General features: G+C 42.9%; 2 protein-coding genes across 5 annotated transcripts; both read left to right on the plus strand.

Moving 5' to 3' along the window:
- Positions 1-2,558: 2,558 nt before the first annotated feature.
- Positions 2,559-2,693, plus strand: LOC132347920 (uncharacterized). The gene has a single exon (XM_059894866.1). The coding sequence runs from the start codon at positions 2,559-2,561 to the stop codon at positions 2,691-2,693; it is 135 nt and encodes a 44-aa protein (XP_059750849.1).
- Positions 2,694-3,082: 389 nt separating this feature from the next.
- Positions 3,083-19,145, plus strand: DIABLO (diablo IAP-binding mitochondrial protein). 4 transcript variants are annotated; one of them, XM_059894714.1, is made up of 7 exons: positions 3,083-3,189; positions 4,047-4,173; positions 7,874-8,005; positions 9,777-9,887; positions 10,070-10,166; positions 16,963-17,136; positions 18,560-18,644. In XM_059894714.1, exons 1-6 carry the CDS (start codon positions 3,140-3,142, stop codon positions 17,133-17,135), a joined length of 690 nt encoding a protein of 229 aa, XP_059750697.1. In that variant the 5' UTR covers positions 3,083-3,139; the 3' UTR covers position 17,136; positions 18,560-18,644. The 4 variants fall into 4 exon arrangements, with proteins under 4 accessions (XP_059750697.1, XP_059750698.1, XP_059750695.1 ...); XM_059894715.1 differs by having other exon boundaries at positions 16,966-17,136; XM_059894712.1 differs by lacking the exon at positions 16,963-17,136 and having other exon boundaries at positions 18,560-19,145.
- The last annotated feature ends 56 nt before the right edge of the window (positions 19,146-19,201 follow it).

The following is a 19,201-nucleotide window of genomic DNA, read 5'->3' on the forward strand; positions in this document are numbered from 1 at the left end:
AGTCCGTCTCTTGTTCTCAGTTGTATGTTAAAGACTGGCCTGTCACCAGGAGGAAGTGTTTGTATTCAGCTGAGTTGAACTCAAGAAGAAATACTTTAAAAAAAAAAACAACAAAACACCAGAACGGACTGAGTATCTAAAGCAGCCAGGAAGAGGGGCTGTAATAAAGATGGCAAGGCAGAGAAATACAGATATCACATAGACTATGAATTATGAACAGACTGTGAATTATACTCTAGAGCCTGGTGTATTACATTCAATCATATGGTTTAACGATGACCTACTGTAGAAAATAGAGGATGCCTTTTTGTCATCCAACAATTAAAGGCAGTAATGTAAAATTTCTCAGATTCTCTTCTCAATGAATGCATATGAACTTCAAGCTACATAATGTTTCTCAGCTCCAGTTACTCCGTTGCTGTAAAATACCCCCAAATTGCGTGGTGACTAGAGTCTGCAAAGGCTGGAACACATAACTGACTTGAGATATCCATTTGAAGGATGTGAGAGTTAAAGGGGAACAGAATCAGGCCTATTTTAATAGCCTTTTTCATCTGTTACTTTGGTGTGGGATGAGGGTATAAATCTCAGCTGTACTTTCTTTGCTGTGACTCGGCAGGACACAGAGCCCTCCAGATGACCAGTTCTCTGGGGGAGCAATTACTACTCACTGGCTTCCTGCGCAGCTTGATAATATTCTGCTCCTGTTTTCAGCCCAGCTGCGGCGGGGCAATGATTTGATAATAAGAGATCCTGATCAAATTAGAGAGCCATTTGCTTCTGGATGATGATGTTGATAAAAGGGTTGATGTCCACACTGCCTGCTTTTTTTTAAAGGTCAAAACATATTCTTACTACAAACTACTACAAAAAGCATAAGAATCAGAAGCAGCATAAAGTTTGTGCTTTCTTTTCCCTTCATTGTTACATCTGGGAAAGGGTCTGTTCTTTATTGGCTGAAATCCTGACTGGTTCTTTTTGCCTCGCATTTGGAGGAGTTGAAATTGGAAGTGGGCACATTGGGAAGGTGACTGTATAATGAGTCTCTAACCTGCTAAACTCTGTGAATTAGAATCAAGCACTTGGGAGCTTTTGGTTCTCTGAGCTGGTTCTCACACACACACACACACACACACACGCACACACAAATGCTCGAAGTTGCATATGTTTTAAGACAACAGCTTTTGCTTTAGTGGGGCAGTCATGAGTGTTGTATGTACAGTGGTTCTTCTCGTCTGAGACTCAGGAGTAGGATGGGACTGCTCTCCGTGGGAGTCTGTTAGGATTTGGACTGTATCCACCTGTAGTGTTTAGAAAAGCCAGACAAGAGGCATGAAATCCCCCCTAGTGTGCCACTTGCTCAGCCCATCTAAGTCAGGAGCTTTGCAGGCAAGTTCAGAGCTCTGTGGGCCGTCGTGGTGACATAGGCAGAGGGCGGGTAGGGTTGCCAGCGCCCCGCCTGGTCTGGGATCGCCTGTGCGCAGCTCTGTGAGAGCTCAGGGACCACGTGAAGATTGTGATTGGTCTCTAGACCACACCTAGTTGGTGAGTGCAGCTGCTGCCTGAAAATCCCTCAGCTCTGCTGACATCGCTGGAGTGCATGCAAGCCTACCTTTGGACACCAGACCGGAGAGGGACCGTGGAGCTGCTGCGGTGGACGAGTCGTGGAAACTTTCCTGAGTGAGTGAAATGGGGAGAAAGGGAAGCTGGTGGCTGGCACTGAGGGGCGTTGCTGGGCAGGGCAGCAGTGGAGGTAAAGAAGTGGTTTGTGATTGTTACTATATGATTCCATCTGTGGTGGAAGTTAGAGCGCTGGAGCAGATGCCAAGAGCACGGTGGGGAAGGAGATCAGCCCAGAATCAAATTGATGCCCACCTCTTGGCACTCCTATCCTGGCTGGCCAGAAGGGCAAGCGTGCCTGGCCACAAAGCAGGGATCCTCAAACTCTTGTGTACTAATAAGCCTTGGGGCCAGAGGAATTGCAGAGGGGCTGCAGTGAGGGTCTGCTCTTTCCCCCCTACTCAAAAGGCTCTTTCTTCTCTTCCCCTCCCAAGTAGCGCTGACAGCCGGGGCTGCAGCTTGAATGATGGCAAAAGAAAGCTTTACTTCACCAGCCCATTAGCAGCACTCACAACATTAAAAATGAAGGAGGTGGATGGGAGGAGAGGGCTGGGGATGAAGACCAGTGCAGCAGCGGGGTCTGGGAACCGCCAGGCTTCTCTCTTCTCTGAGCCCAGATCCAGATCGGGAGCCGAAGAATGAGGGGAACTTTCGGTTTAAAAGAATTCTGTAGTGTCAATGCAGAGTGTCCAGGTTGTTGTTAATGGAGAAAATCAGCACTTTGGGCTTCCTTAGCCTTAGGAAAGAATGTTCACTCTGTAGAGGGCCGGGACCTAGTCTAGCCCCCTGGGTCCACGCTGCCTATAACAGTGCCTGGCTCAGCAGCGCTTGCTCAGGGTCCAGCGGAGGTTGGTCAAGGGAGGGAACCGTCCTCTTTGCGTGCTCAGGCTCTCCCGGGTGCCCTGCTCCGCAGGTCCTCGGGCCTCCCGCGCAGGGCGATGCCGGCCTCGACCACCATCCACGTGCTGCAGCTGCTGCGGGAGCTGCTGGCCTTCGTGCTCCTCAGCTACACGGTGCTCATCGGGGCGCTGCTGCTGGCCGGCTGGACCACCTATTTCATGGTGCTGAAGTGACAGCGCCGCTGGCCCGGCTCCCCGCCCCTCCCGCCTCCCGCCCCGCCCCTGCCCCAGCAGCAGCCTGCCCAGCAGAGCGCTGCTCCGCCTCCGACTTCTGTCCTGACGGACCCGCACGGCCAGCTAACGAGAAAACTCTCCCGAGGTGAAGGGCCCCAGTCCAAGCACCCGCCACGACGGCCGACTTGGCTCCGCCCGCTCCGCGTCCTCACACGGCCCGCCCCGCCCCACGCGGAAGCTCCGGCAGTTGGGTGTCCGGCCAGGCCGTTATAGCCGTTACCCTCAGCCCCGCCCCCTCTCTCCCCGTCTGTCCAATCCCGGCTGCGCCCTCGGGCGGGGGGCGTGGTCATGTGAAGCGGCCCTCTCAAGTGGGGGCCGTGCCCCGCCCCCCGCTCACGAAGGGGCGTCACTTCCGGCGTGTGCGCGTGGGGTCCGCCCGACGCGGAATGGCGGCTCTACGGAGTTGGCTGTCGAGGAGCGTAGCCTCCTTCTTCAGGTAGGGCTGAGGCCGTGTAGGAGGTCAGGGTCGGACAGAGGGAGGGGACGCTGAGAGCGCCGCACCCGGGCCGCAGCCCCGGCCTTGCGGGCGCGCGCTTCCCTTCTCGGCCGAGAGGGTCACGGCGTCCCGCCCCTCTCGGAGGTCTGAGGACGTCCCGCCTCTGCCTCGGGCCAGAGGCCTCCCGCCTCCTCGGCGAAGCCCGGGCTTTGTGTCTCACTGACGGCTTTTCCGTTTTCCCACCTGCCGAAAGCGCGTTCCCCCATCCTCGGGCTGTCTTTTGGGGGGCGCTCGGCCTGCCCGCGAAGTGACTCTCGTTGGCCCATTGAAGTCACTGGGGAGAGTAGGGGGAGAGGCCCGGGCAGGCGGCGGGTTCCCGGAACCCGTGAGGGTTTTCCGTGAGGGCGGAGGAGCCCCAGGAACTTGCCGGTCTCCCCGCGGGCCCTGCTCCCTAGGCCTCTTGACGCCTGCGGGCTCCAGGGGACCATCAGAGCCCTTGCAGCCTAGGCCAGAGGGCCAGCGCTAAATCCTGCCTGCAGAAGCGTTTTATTTTGGCCTGAGTTTTTTAAAAGCTTTGAGACCACCTCTTAAACGTCCACACCTGGTAACTCTTAAACTGCGGCACCGTCGGCCCGCATTCCCGCGCGGGGAGCCAAGTAGCGGTTTCTTCGCGCCCGGGCCTTTCCGGTCCACCCCGCTCCCCACAGAGCCCTGTCGTGTGGAAGGCCACCCTGCGTCGTCATTTGGGTTCCAGCGTGGCCCGAGTTTGAGTCTCCAGCCCCTGCAAATATCAGTACATTGAAGAGGCTTTTACAGGTTGGTGGTTGTGCCTTACTAAATTTGACTTCTGTTTCCAGGTACAAACAGCGTGTGCCAGTCGTGGCTAACTGTGAGAAGCGCTGTTTCTCGGAATTGATAAGACCATGGCACAAAGCTGTGGCTGCTGGATTTGGGGTAGCCCTGTGTGCAGTTCCTATTGCACAGGTGAAGTACTGTCCTGTCACTCCGTGTTGTTTGTCTTTGTGTACTGTGTCCTCTTGAAGTCTCAGGTGGGCCGTGAAGCATCTGACAAGCTCTCATGGTTTTACCCCGCGCTCCTCCCCACCCGCATGTGATGGTATGCTTTCTAGTGTGTCGGCATCTTCTTTTCAGAGCTGAGCAAATATAGTAATATTTCCATTTTAATAGTATTATTTGGTAGGAACACTATGTCAAGTTGGTCAGATTGTATGAAGCGGGAAGAAAGAAAAGAACATATTACAGTATCAACAAAATAGTCTTTCATTCAACAAAAATTTCTTGGGCAACTTTTATGTGCCATACACACTGAGACCGTACGAGCAAATCAGACGAAGTTTCTGCTTTCATAAAGCTTACATTCTGGAGAGAAGGAAGAGGAGAAAGTGGAATGAGAGGGGGAGAGAGAGAGAGAAATAGATGAGCTCAGCTCACAGAGTTAGCTCAGGACCAGAATGTGCTTCGACTTCTGTACTTTGTGGGCCATTGTAGAGCTTTGGATTTTATTATGGAAAAGAAGCCACAGAGGATTTTAACATAAGATTATTATGATCTGACATAAGTTTTTAAAGGTTGCTGTGTGGAACTAAAAAGACCAGCAGGGGTCCAGGCATGAGATGATTGAGGGCTTGGATCAGGTGGGGGGAAGCCGGCTGAATGTGATCAGCTGGAGTTGCTGATGGGTTAGGTGTGACGTATGTAACTTCGATTCCAATGCTTTTAAAAGGCCTAAGCAACTGAAAGAATGGTGTTGCCATATACTGGGATGGAGAGGAATGGGTTTTGGGAGGAAGAAACCAAGAGTTCAGTTTTGGAAATGACATCTAGGTGGAGTTGTCAAGTAGACAGTGATATGAAAGTGGTACCTTATTAAAAAATTGTTGGTTATATGCTTTATCGGGAAGACCTAAATAAGAAATCGGCAAACCCCATTTTGGCAACACATTCCTGATACTTAAATGTGTGTTTATCATAGCAACAAGATTAATTCCATCTATCACGAGTATTTTCAGCATCTTCTGAGGCTCACTCATGAGGCTTTCCCTTTTTGTGCTCACTTCAGCCCTCATCTCTGTGCACTAATGACCCTTTAACCCTAAAATCCTTACTTGGACACCAGGCCATTTTCAGTCATTGTTAGGACAGCCTTTTCTTTCTTCCTCCAAAAGATTTTTTGTGAGTTTATCCTTTTTTTTTTTTTTTTTTTATGTTTACCTATTTTATTTATTTGTTTGGTTGCACTGGGTCTTAGTTGTGGCTCCCCGGCTCCTTAGTTGCAGCATGTGCACTCGTAGTTGCGGCACGCATGTGGGATCTAGTTCCCTGACCAGAGATAGAACCCGGGCCCCCTGCGTTGGGAGTGCAGAGTCTTAACCACTGTGCCACCAGAGAAGTCCCCTGTGTTTGTCCTTTCTAGTTCGTATACTATTCTTAAGCCCTAGTTACCTCAGTTCTAGGCCACATGCCCGGGGCCTCTGGTTGACAGGAGCCTCTAGTCATTCTCCTGCAGGAACAGCAATGCCACTTCCGTTCTTCAGAGCCTGCAGTGGCTCCCCATAATGTGTTACAGAACTAAAATCCAGCAAACTCTCCTCGCACTCCAGTGCCCTAGCCAGTCTCATCTGCCTTGTGCCATCCACTCCACCCAGGCTAGATTCCCGACATCCCCTGCATACATCATATGTGTTCTTTTCCTCATTGTTTCTTCTCACCCAGGACGCGTGTCCATTCTAATCCTAGTTGTCTTGAGACCCAAATCCCACCTCTTTTTAAAGCCTTTCCTAGTTCCTGGCCAACAATGATTTCCCTCTCTGACCACTTATATTGTCTATTTTGATATTTGATGATAATCTGTTTGACTCTCCTGAGTCAGCAGAGCATAATGGAAACTTTGGAGTGAGATTTGGTTTGAGGTCTACGTGTGTACTTTTGGGGAGAGTTACATAACTATTTTGAGCTTCCGTTTCCTCATTAAAAGAGAAGTGCTAATACCTAGACTGTTGTGAGGAACAAGTAAACATGCATTGTAAAATGGAGAGCATTATGAAGACACAAATTGTCAGAATAGGTCAAAATTAGCTTCTCATGAGCAGAGATGATATCATTCTTTCCATCATTCTTTCCTTTCTAGCCCCTCAGTGCGAGGTACATAATGAATACTTACTTAGTTGATCGAATGAAATATAAATACGATAAAATTCATGATTTGTTTGTGTATCAGAGATATTTCTTTTTTTTTAAGTTAATTTATTTATTTTTGACTGTGTTGGGTCTTTGTTTCTGTGCGAGGGCTTTCTCTAGTTGCAGCAAGCGCGGGCCACTCTTCATCGCGGTGCGCGGGCCTCTCACTATCGCGGCCTCTCTTGTTGCGGAGCACAGGCTCCAGACGCGCAGGCTCAGTAGTTGTGGCTCACGGGCCCAGCTGCTCCGCGGCATGTGGGATCTTCCCAGACCAGGGCTCGAACCCGTGTCCCCTGCATTGGCAGGCAGATTCTCAACCACTGCACCACCAGGGAAGCCCCAGAGATATTTCTTTTTTTTTTTTTTTTTTTTTTATTTATTTATTTTTATTTATTTATTTATGGCTGTGTTGGGTCTTCGTTTCTGTGCGAGGGCTTTCTCCAGCTGTGGCAAGCGGGGGCCACTCTTCATCGCGGTGCGCGGGCCTCTCACTATCGCGGCCTCTCTTGTTGCGGAGCACAGGCTCCAGACGCGCAGGCTCAGTAGTTGTGGCTCACGGGCCTAGTTGCTCCGCGGCATGTGGGATCCCCCCAGAACAGGGCTCGAACCCGTGTCCCCTGCATTGGCAGGCAGACTCTCAACCACTGCGCCACCAGGGAAGCCCCGAGAGATATTTCTTGATTGCTACTTTCAACAGGCAGTGATTCAGTGTGCTTATACTTTAAATAGCAAAACGACAACAGATGATAGAGGGATTGGTTTGTTAGTTCTGATGCAATAAATCCTCTGCTATGGGAGAAAAAGGGAGAGTTAGGGATGACTCGTCATCGTAGTTGCCAATATTTAATCAAGGTGGCCACCACATTCCCTTAACTCGTCAGATAGTTATACTGCCCTTTTTTTTTTTTTTTTAAACATAACAGCTGAGGTCAGAGGGAGGCGTCTCCTCTCCCCCGCATCAAGACTGTACAGCTCATTCTGCACATTTGCCCTCTCCACCATTTACTTTCTTAGACTCAGCTTAATCCTTATCAACTCTATGAAGCCTTTTCTAAGTTATTCTCATTCAACGTAGAAGTGATTGCTGTCTTACGTGTGCCCCTCCAGACTTCTTCCACAGCTCCCATGGTACTTGATTGCATTAATTTTCTAGTTTATCTTTATATCCCAAGCATCCAGCACTGTGGTAATGAATGAATCATAACTTCATGAAATTTGTTGATTATAAATACTAGCCTTTTATTTGATAAAAAGAAATACTTTGCTTTTTGGAGCAGAGAATAAGCAACAAAAGTAGGTAGAAAGCATATTCTAGAATTATTTTCATATGTTGTCTTAAATAGCGAAAATAAAGCTTAAAAAGAAAAAGTTAACACAGAAGCATCATAGTGCAATTGCAATGTGAGAATTACATTTTTCACGTGGCTGTCTGTGATCTCAGCTGGAGCTTTAGGTTCAAAATTGACTAAAAATGTTTGTGTTTCAGAAACCGGAGCCTCATTCTCTTAGTAACGATGCATTAATGAGGAGGGCTGTGTCTTTGGTAACAGATAGCACCTCTACCTTTCTCTCTCAGACCACATATGCATTGATTGAAGCAATCACTGAATATACTAAGGTAAGTGTCCTCTTGTTAAGTCTTGGTCATCTAAGTCAATGGTTAGCAAACTATGGCTCACAGATCAAATCGGGTCTGATGCCTGCGTTTGTAGTTTGATTGGCACACGGTCAGGCTCGTTTTTTTGTGTATTGTCTGTGACTGCTTTCGTGAGTTGAGTAGTTGCAAACAGAGACTGTAGGGCCACTCTCTGGCCCTTTACAAAAAAAGTTGGCTGAGTCCTGATCTAAATTACCGGTTTTTAGACTTTCTTCAGGAACCCTTTTTATTATTCATTTTATTTTATTTAAAAAAATTTTATTGAAGTATAGTTGATTTACAATGTTGTGTTAATTTCTACTGTACAGCAAAGTGATTCAGTTACACATATATTCTTCTTCATATTCTTTTCCATTATGGTTTATCACAGGATATTGACTATAGTTCCCTGTGCTATACAGTAGGACCTTGTTGTTTATCCATTCTCTATATAATAGTTTGCATCTGCTAATCTCAAACTCCCAATCCATCTTTCCCTCACCTCCCTCCCCCTCGGCATCCACAAGTCTGTTCTCTACATCTGCGAGTCTGTTTCTGTTTTGTAAGTTCATTTGTAGCATTATTTTAGATTCCACGTACAAGTGATATCATGTGATTTGTCTTTCTCTTTCTGCGTTACTTCACTTAGTATGATCATCCATGTTGCTGCAAATGGCATTATTCCATTTTTTTAAAATAAATTTTTATTTATTTATTTATTTTTGGCTGAGTTGGGTCTTTGTGGCTGTGCACTGGCTTTCTCTAGTTGTGGTGAGCGGGGGCTACTCTTCATTGTGGTGTATGGGCTTCTCCTTGTGGTGGCTTCTCTTGTTGCAGAGCACAGGCTCTAAGCGTGCGAGCTTCAGTAGTTGTGGCTCATGGGCTCTAGGGCGCAGACTCAGTAGTTGTGGTGCACGGGCTTTGTTGCTCCGCGGCATGTGGGATCTTCCCGGACCAGGGCTTGAACCTGTGTCCCCTGAATTGGCAGGCAGATTGTTAACCACTGTTCCACCAGGGAAGCCCCTGTTCCATTCTTTTTTATGGCTGAGTAATATTCCATTGTATATATGTACCACATCTTTATCCATTCATCTGTCAGTGGACATTTAGGTTGCTTCCATATCTTGGCTACTGTAAATAGTGCTCCTGTGAACATAGGGGTGTGTGTATCTTTTTGAATTAGAGTTTTGCTTTATCCTCATTTAATGTAGGGCCCCTGCAGGTGGGACACTCGCCCTCTGGGACAGGGCTGTGGTCGGCCTCACTGTCCAGGAATGCTTTTTAAAAGAAAAATCTTAAATATAGCAGCCCAGTATATAAGACAAGGGGACCACACTGATCTGGTTCAGTTGGGGGTACCAGGGGCTTCTGTGTGAGGACAGTTTGAAAACCACTGATCTGAGCTAATAGAGAGTAGTATATGGATAATCAGAATCATTTTTAAAAGTCTCATTTATATGTTTCTTTACCTTCATTTTTCAGCAGCTTTATTCCCAGATTTCTGAGTTTTCCATCTGCATTATGTTCTTTTTGTATGTCTAAATTGCTAACAAGCTTTTAAAACACAAAAGTTGACAAGTAGAGATACTGATGTCTTAGGATAATGCCTCTGCTTCATACAATAGTGCAGGTTCAGTGAGGCAGAAGGACTGAAGAGCCAGTTTGCTGCAATGGGACTTCATCACCTTGAGGTCTAAGTCTCACTAACCCTAATATGTCTCACTTATTTTACTCATTTATTCTATATTTGTAGGCTGTTTATATCTTAATTTCTCTGTACCGACAATACACAAGTTTACTTGGGAAAATGAATTCACAGGAGGAAGATGAAGTGTGGCAGGTGATCATAGGAGCCAGAGTTGAGGTGAGCAAAAAGTTACTTTGCGTTTCTTTATTAGTGCTCCTACCTCATTGTGGTTATCTAAATGATTGAATGAAGGTGTTTTACCAGTAGCTGTTCTCTCAGTCTACTATTGAATAAGTCCATTTAAATGTGCTTAATGACGTAATGCAGAGTCATGTTGTCTGAAGTGCTTTAATTTATAGATGACTTCAAAACAGCAAGAGTACTTGAAGTTGGAAACCACCTGGATGACTGCAGTTAGTCTTTCAGAGATGGCAGCAGAAGCTGCATACCAAACTGGTAGGTTAAAGTTCTTACTGTGGAGGTGCTGTTTGAGTTTTCATCTAGCTGAAAAGTGAGGGAATATTGTGGCTATAATTTTGTGGGAAAATGTTCCCATTTGCAGTATATTAACCAATATTTTATCTACACAAAGGAAAAATTAATGCCCTTGTAGACCAGACCCGTAGAAGCTAGATAGTTAATATCTAGAAAATGAGAAATGATAAAACTACTGTCAGCTGGAAATTTTGATTGCTTCCAAATAGTTTTTGAACACTTTATTTTTTAATAACCTGGATAATTTATGAATAACTAGTATCTATATTTCAGGCTTTGTGGTAAACATTTTATAGACATTTAACCCCCATAGTTCCTTTAAAGTAGGAGTTACTATCATCATTCCCACTTTATAGATGAAGAAACTGGCAGATAGAGGGGGTTAAGTAATTCACCCAGCATGCTGTGGTACACAGTAAGTAAGCAGCCCAACTGGGATTCAGCGAGGTAGGTCAAATTCTAAAGCCTTTGCCCCTGGTAGCCAGGGCTTCATCCTCTGTGCCTTGGTGCCTGAGTATAAAAAATGCAGTTATTCATTCACCAGGCGTTTTTAAACCATCACTATCCATCCAGTGGGCTTGAGCTGAATGGTTTTCTAATTAAATGTATTTGAGGGAACCCCTCATTTGACAATCTTACCTGGTTGGGCCCAAACTATGTCACCACAGAAATTCTTATTAGGAAACTGGTTTGTTAAAGTGCTTTTGTTTTCTGAAATCTTAACGATACAAAAGATTTTTTAAGTAAAAACAAAAAATTCTTTCTTAGTTACTAATGCCTGAGGAATAAGAGATTCTGAAAACAGGATTGGAATGAAGAGCGAAACAACAGACATGTAAAAGTAGCATTTTAGTAGTGGCGCACCAGAGGTGGGAGCAGGGTTTCCAGGTGCAGTGAACAGGGAGGTTTGCTGAGGGTTCTACAGCAGGAACAGGCCCAGGCAGCCCTCACCACTCACTAGGCTTAGATCTAGCAGGAGAAAAGAGGGAGAGTAATTTATAAGCATTATCTGAAAAAAGACATTTTCCCAGAACTGATTGAAAGGGCTCACAAAGGTTCTGAACAGAATTTAAAATATAAATATATCTCATGTGGTTAAAAAAAACAAACAAACATAAACATAACAAACAAACATAAACACAAAAATTTTAGGAAAAATCCTAAAAACTGTAAGAAAAAAACAATTACTTACAAAAGAAGTATAATCAGATGTTAATCTTCTTATCTGCAACCCTAGATGCAAGGTGACAAAAAAATAACCATCCAAATATCTTTAAAATGTGAGAATAAAAGATGTTTTCAGACATAAAGACTCAGCTTACCAGCTGCTTATGCTTTCTGGAAAACCTACTCTGTAAAGAAAAATTAGTTTAGAAAGAAGCAACTGAGATACAAAACTAATGAAGAAAATTTAGTAAAACTTGTCAAAAGCTCTGAGTGTTCTTTTTGTTTTTAATAAATTAATTTCTTTTTGGCTGTGTTGGGTCTTCGTTGCTGTGCGTGGGCTTTCTCTAGTTGTGGGGGCTACTCTTTGTTGCTGTGCACGGGCTTCTCATTGCGGTGGCTTCTCTCATGGAGCATGGGCTCTAGGCACACAGGCTTCAGTAGTTGTGGCGCACGGGCTTAGTTGCTCTGCGGCATGTGGGACCTTCTTGGGCCAGGGACTGAACCGTGTCCCTTGCATTGGCAGGCAGATTCTCAACCACTGTGCCACCAGGGAAGCCCCTGAGTGTTAAATTTTTAAGTAATCAATTTGGGGAAGAAGTGAAAGCATGCTAAGCTTTCTTGCTTGAGAAGAGAGAAAATGGCTTAACATTAGACATTGTTAAACACTTCAAAAAGAATTGGGGGGGGAAAGGGAAAAGTTGATAAAATTCAGTTAAGGCAGGAAAGGTTTAAGAATTAAAGCCTGTTAATTAGAAAATGCAAAGTAAAATAGAAGAACAATTCAAATATCAGTAATCACAATAACTAAGAATAAATTTACACATTAAATGATACTTTCTGAATGTATTAAAAAATAATTCTAGCTAAAACTGTTTACAGAGGCACATCTAAAACAAAAACACATAGGAAGGTTTAGAATTTTAAGATAAACTGAAACATTACTAACAAAAAGAAATCTACCCCAAAAAAGGTGGCAGAGCAATGTCAGAATCAGAAGGGGGATTCAAGACAAAAAGCATTAAAGGGGACAGAACAGTTCATCAAGACATCAATCGTGAAGTGTGTGCCTAATGAGGCAAAAACTGATTGATTGATAGATTTACAAGGAGAAATGGAGCTTTATACACATCTCAGGCTCACAGGTCAAGACCAAAGCAATTAAAACTATTCAGTGTTGGAACAGAATGATTTTTAAAAGCTTAACCAAATACATATACTGAATACAAAATTTTGCCCTCCCCCCAAAAATTCTCTTCAAATAGTATACAGCATGTACAAAAATTGATTTTTATGCCAAGTGACAAAGACTCAGCAAATTACTTGATACCCCCCTTCCTCACCAAAAATCAAAATGGAAATTTAACTCGTACAACTCAATATCAAAAAAAAACCCTGATTTAAAAATGGAAAGAAGATCTGAATAGACATTTTCCAAAGACAACGTACAGATGGCCAATGGGTGCATGAAAAGATGCTCAGCATCGCTAATCATCAGAGAAGTGCAAATCAAAACCACAATGAGATATCACCTCACCTGTCAGAATGGCTATCATAAAAAGATCATAAATCACAAATGTCACCGAGAATGTGGAGAAAAGGGAACCCTAGTACACTGTTGGTGGTAATGTAAAATGGTGCAGCCACTGTGATAAACAGTATGGAGGTTCCTCAAAAAACTAAAAATAAACCCACACACCTATGGTCCACTAATCTGTGACAAAGGAGGCAAGAATATACAATGGCGAAAAGACAGTCTCCTCTCTTCAATAAGTGATGCTGGGAAAACTGGACAGCTACATGTGAAAGAATGAAATTAGAACACTCTCTAACACCATACACAAAAATAAACTCAAAATGGATTAAAGACCTAAATGTTAAGGCCAGATACTATAAAACTCTTAGAGGAAAACAGGCAGAACACTCTTGACATAAATCACAGCAATATCTTTTTTGATCCACCTCCAAGAGTAATGAAAACAAAAATAAACAAATGGAACCTAATTAAACTTAAAAGCTTTTGCACAGCAAAGGAAACCATAAACAAAACAAAAAGACAACCTATAGAATGGGAGAAAATATTTGCAAACGAAGTGCCCAACAAGGGATTAATCTCCAAAATATACAAACAGTTCACGCAGCCCAGTAACAGAAAAACAACCCAATCAAAATATGGGCAGAAGATCTAAATAAACATTTTGCCAAAGAAGACATACACATGGCCAAGAAGCACATTAGAAGATGTCAATATCACTAATTATTAGAGAAATGCAAATCAAAACTGCAATGAGGTGTCACCTCACACCGGTCAGAATGGCCATCATCAAAAAATCTACAAACAGTAAATGCTGGAAAGGGTATAGAGAAAAGGGAACCCTCTACACTGTTGGTGGGAATGTAAATTGGTACAACCATTGTGGAGAACAGTATGGAGTTTCCTTAAAAAAACTGAAAATAGAACTACCATATGATCCAGCAATCCTGCTCCTGGGCATATACCCTGAGAAAACCATAATTTGAAAAGATACATGCACCCCAGTGTTCACTACAGCACTATTTACAGTAGCCAAGATTCGGAAGCAACCAAAGTGTCCATCTACAGAAGAGTGGAGAGAGAAGATGTGGTACATATATACAATGGAATATTACTCAGCCATAAAAAGAATAAAATAATGCCATTTGCAGCAACATGGGTGCTAGAGATAGTTACACTGAGTGAAGTAAGTCAGAGAAAGACAAATATCATATGATATCGCTTATATGTGGAACCAAAAAAAAAAATACAAATGAACTTATTTACAAAACAAATAGAGTCACAGATGTAGAAAACAAACTTATGATTACCAGGGGGAAAGGGTGGGGGGAGGGATAAATTGAGAGATTGGGATTGACATATATACACTACTATGTATAAAATAGATAACTAATAAGGACCTACTGTATAGCACAGGGAACTCAATACTCTGTAATGACCTATATGGGAAAAGAATCTAAAAAAGAGTGGATATATGTATATGTATAACTGATTCACCTTACTGTACACCTAAAACTAACAAATCAACTATACTCCAATAAAAATTTAAAAAGGCAATGGTAAAAATAAACTGAAAATAGTGGGAATTCCCTGGTGGTCCAGTGTTTAGGACTCTGCATTTTCATTGCCGAGGGCACGGGTTCAATCCCTGGTTGGGGAACTAAGATCCCACAAGCCAAGCAGCACAGCAAAAAAAAAAAAGAGATAAAAAGAAGAAGAAAAAAAAAAATAGAACCACCATATGATCCAGCAGTTCCTTTCCACTCCTGGGTATATCTCTGAAGAAAATGAAATTGTGAATTCAAAAAGATATATGCACCCCAATGTTCATAGCAGCATTATTTACAATAGCCAAGATTTGGAAGCAACCTAAGTGTCCCATCAACAGATGAATGGATAAAGATGTGGTGTATATATACAGTGGACTATTACTCAGCCATAAAAGAATGAAATTTTGCCATTTGCAACAACATGGATGGACTTGCAAGGTTTAGTCTTAGTAAAATAAGTCAGACACAAAGACAAATACTGTATGATATCACTTATACATAGAATCTAAAAAATAAAACTAGTGAATATAACAAAACAGACAGATACAGAGAACAAACTAGTGGTTACCAGTGGGGAGAGGATGAAGAGGTGTAAACTACTATGTATAAAATAAATAAGCTGCAAGGATATATTGAACAGCACAGAAAACATAGCCAGTATTTTATAGTAACTATAAATGGATTAGAACCTTTAAAAATTGTGAATAACTATGTTGTACACCTAAAACTTATATACTATCGTAAATCAACTATACCTCAATAAAGAAAAATGGAAATTTAAAAGTATTTAGAACTGTCATAAGTCTTGTATATAGCAGACCCAGAGGGTTGTATACAAAGTAGCTCTTAAATAGAAATTGACCGTTATTTAAAGGCACATGTCATAAATAAAAAGAACAGCAGCCATAAGTGACAGGTAATGTTCACTGTACTAAGAAGAACTGAAAATTAATTAAACTTTTAACCCAGTAAGTTAGAGAAAGCAAAATAAATTCAGACAATGTGGAATAAAAGAAATAAAAGGTATAAGAAGACTAAAAAGAAATAGGGACTTCCCTGGTGGTGCAGTGGTTAAGAATCCACCTGCCAATGCAGGGGACATGGGTTCGAGCCCTGGTCTGGGAAGATGCCACATGCCGTGGAGCAACTAACCCCGTGCTCCACAACTGCTGAGCCTGCGTGCCACAGCTACTGAAGCCCGCACGCCTAGAGCCCATGCTCCGCAACAAGAGAAGCCACCACAGTGAGAAGACCACGTACCACAATGAAGAGCAGCCCCTGCGTGCTGCAACTAGAGAAAGCCTGTGTGCAGCAACGAAGACACAATGCAGCCAAAAATAAACAGTTAAAAAGGCAAGCTCTGGTTCCTTGAAAAGAATTAAAAAATTAGGTTTGGCAAGTATAACTTTTTAGAGAGCAAAAGTAACATCAGAAGGAGCTATTATAGATATGGAGGGGTTTTTTAATCATACGAGAATATTATGATCTTTATGTAAATCCTAAGTTGGCCCAAGAAGTAAAGAATCCAAGTAAGATCAGTAACCACAAAAGTTGAAATAGTATTCACAAAGAATCTGTTCCCCCAAAGTAGACACTAAGCCCAGGCAGTTTTGTGGGAGAGTTTTATCAAATCTTCAAGAAACATAATTCCTGTGTTATAGAAAGTGTACCAAAAAATGATGACAAGCCTCCCAACTATTATAATTGTCTAAAGCCAGCATAGGCCTGATCCCAAACTGGACTTGCCCAGCACCAGAACAAAAAAACTATAGTTCAGTATCACTTATGAATATAGATATAAATCAAATATAGCCATTTATCTTCAAAATAAAAGGATAATTCAACATTAAAAATACCTATCAAGAGAACATAGACAAAACATTCTCTGACATAAATCATAGCAATGTTTTCTTAGGTCAGTCTCCCAAGGCAATGGAAATAAAAACAAAAGTAAACAAATGGGACTTAATCAAGCTTTTGCACAGAAAAGGAAACCATAAACAAGATGAAAAGACAGCCTACACAGTGGTAGAAAATATTTGCAAACAATGTGACTAAAAAGGGCTTAATTTCCAAAATATATAAACAGCTCCTACAACTCAATGACAAAAAAGCAAACAACCCAATCGAAAAATGGGCAGAAGACTTAAGTAGACATTTCTCCAAAGAAGAAATACATATGGCCAATAGACACATGAAAAGATGCTCAACATCGCTAATTATTAGAGAAATGTAAATCAAAACTACAATGAGGTACCACCTCACACCAGTCAGAATGGCCATCATTAAAAAGTCTACAGATAACAAATGCTGGAGAGGGTATGGAGAAGAGGGAACTCTCCTACACTGTTGGTGGGAATGTAAGTTGGTGCAGCCACTGTGGAAAACTGTATGGAGGTTCCTCAGAAAACTAAAAATAGAGTCACCATATGATCCAGGAATCCCACTCCTGGGCATGTATCTGGACAAAACTATAATTCAAAAAATATATGCACCCCTATGTTCACAGCAGCACTATTCACAATAGCCAAGACATGGAAACAACTTAAATCTCCATTGACAGATGAATGGATAAAGAAGATGTACATAATATACAAGGGAATACTACTCAGCCATAAAAAAGAACGAAAGAATGCCATTTGCAGCAACATGGATGCAACTAGAGATTATCATACTAAGTGAAGTAAGTCAGAAAGAGAAAGACAAATACCGTATGGTATCACTTATATGTGGAATCCAAAATACGACACAAATGAACCTATCTACGAAACAGAAACAAAATCAGGGACATAGAGAACAGACTGGTGGTTGCCGAGGGCATTAGGGGAGGGATGGAGTGGGAGGCTGGGGTTAGCAGATGTAAGCTTTTATATATAGGATGGATAAACAACAAGGTCCTACTGTATAGCACAAGGAACTCTATTCAATATCTTATGATAAACCATAATGGAAAAGAATATTAAAAAAAAGTGCATATATATGTGTAACTGAATCACTTTGCTGTGCAGCAGTAACTAACACAACATCGTATATCAACTACATTTCAATAAAAGTAAAATTTTAAAAAAATCTACATATAGCAAAAAAAACCCTATCAACATTTAATTCACTACTTGAGATTATCTACAGTAGATTATAGGAGAAAAGCCACTTGTGTAATCATATCAGTGTATGCCCCAGAAGCCTTCAGTAAAATGTAGTGCCCATTTCCGATTTAAATCTGAGTACAATTATAGAGAGAATGTTCCTAACATAATGAAGGTTAAATAATCCTATTTCATAGTGAAATATGAGAAGCATTTCCATCAACGTCAGAAATACAAGGATGCCTGCTATCCTCCACTACCTTTCTACAATGTACTAAAGGTTCTCGTTAATGCAGTAACATAGAAAAGAACGGCTTGAATGTTCTGTAGATGAATTAATAAATATGGATATCTATATGATGAAATACACTAGCAGCAGGTAAAATGATAGCGCTCAAAAACAAAATTGCAAAATATGTTCAATAAATACTGTTTGTGCCATTATGTAGATTTATAGTCATAAAAATTTTTTCTATGTATTCCATATGAATGTAGTAACTTTTTAAAAAGATCCAATTGGCTTTATTCAACAGTTCATGAATTGGACAGCAGCCCATCTAGTAGTAAATAGATGAAATGTTACTTTATAGTAACATTTTAAAGGATGAGACAGGTGCCCTTTAAACTTCTAAAAGATGTTATCTCTGAAGATTGGGTAGGGTGAGGAAAGAGATGTTTGACGATTTTATTAGTGATCTCTTCATTTGTCAAAAAGAAATGTATTGTGCAGTTAAAAAAATTAAAATCTTAAAACGTCTATACTAAGAGCTGAGTAGCTATAAAGATGATTGTGGGAATTGCATTTGATAATTGTAACAATGGTGGCTGCTGATAGCTGGAGGAGAATGCCAGGGTTTTGACAATAAAGAGTAAAATGCAGACCTGGATGTGGAGGGTAGAGGGTTCTCTGCTTTGCAGGGAGGGCAGGGGAAGTGGCCCCAAGAAAGGCTCAGATGACAACCACAGGACCCCCAGGCTTTCCTTGTGTCCACTCAGCATAAGTGGCCCATCTTTTGGCAGGAGCGGACCAGGCGTCTGTAACCGCCAGGAGTCATATCCAGCTGGTGAGATCGCAGGTGCAGGAGGTGCGCCAGCTTTCCCAGAAAGCAGAAACCAAGTTGGCAGAAGCACAGACAGAAGAACTCCGACAGAAAACACAGGAGGAAGGGGATGAGAGGGCTGAGCCGGAGCAGGAGGCCTACCTGCGTGAGGATTGAGGGCCTGAGCTGCTGCCCACGTCTGCCCACTCGGCCTGGGGAAAGCAAGGGCAGACGCCATCCAGCCCCGAGTCAGCACAGCTTTCTCTGCACAGAGAGGCATGGCAGGCAGGTCCTGCCCTGGCCCATCAGACCAGAGGTCATTGTGAGCTGTGAGTGCCTGACCCCTGTCTCCACGGTCTCAGGCTTCTACTGGACCTGGTTCTTAGCCCTGCAGCCCGCAGGGCACTGCACCCTGTTTAACATTTCACCCTGCTCAGCACAGCTGCCCTCTCACCCATCGATCTTTTTACCTCCCACCCAGAGCATCTCACCAACCTGGCCAGAGAGAAGGGGCTTCTCTGTTCATGTCGACAAGTTCAGTAGCTATTAAACCTGTTTCCCATCTATATTTTCAAATATGATTATTTGCTCCCTCCATAGGGATGTGAGTTTTGGGGGGAAA

Source organism: Balaenoptera ricei, chromosome 14 (genome assembly GCF_028023285.1).
Source record: "Balaenoptera ricei isolate mBalRic1 chromosome 14, mBalRic1.hap2, whole genome shotgun sequence".
Taxonomy (NCBI): domain Eukaryota; kingdom Metazoa; phylum Chordata; class Mammalia; order Artiodactyla; family Balaenopteridae; genus Balaenoptera; species Balaenoptera ricei.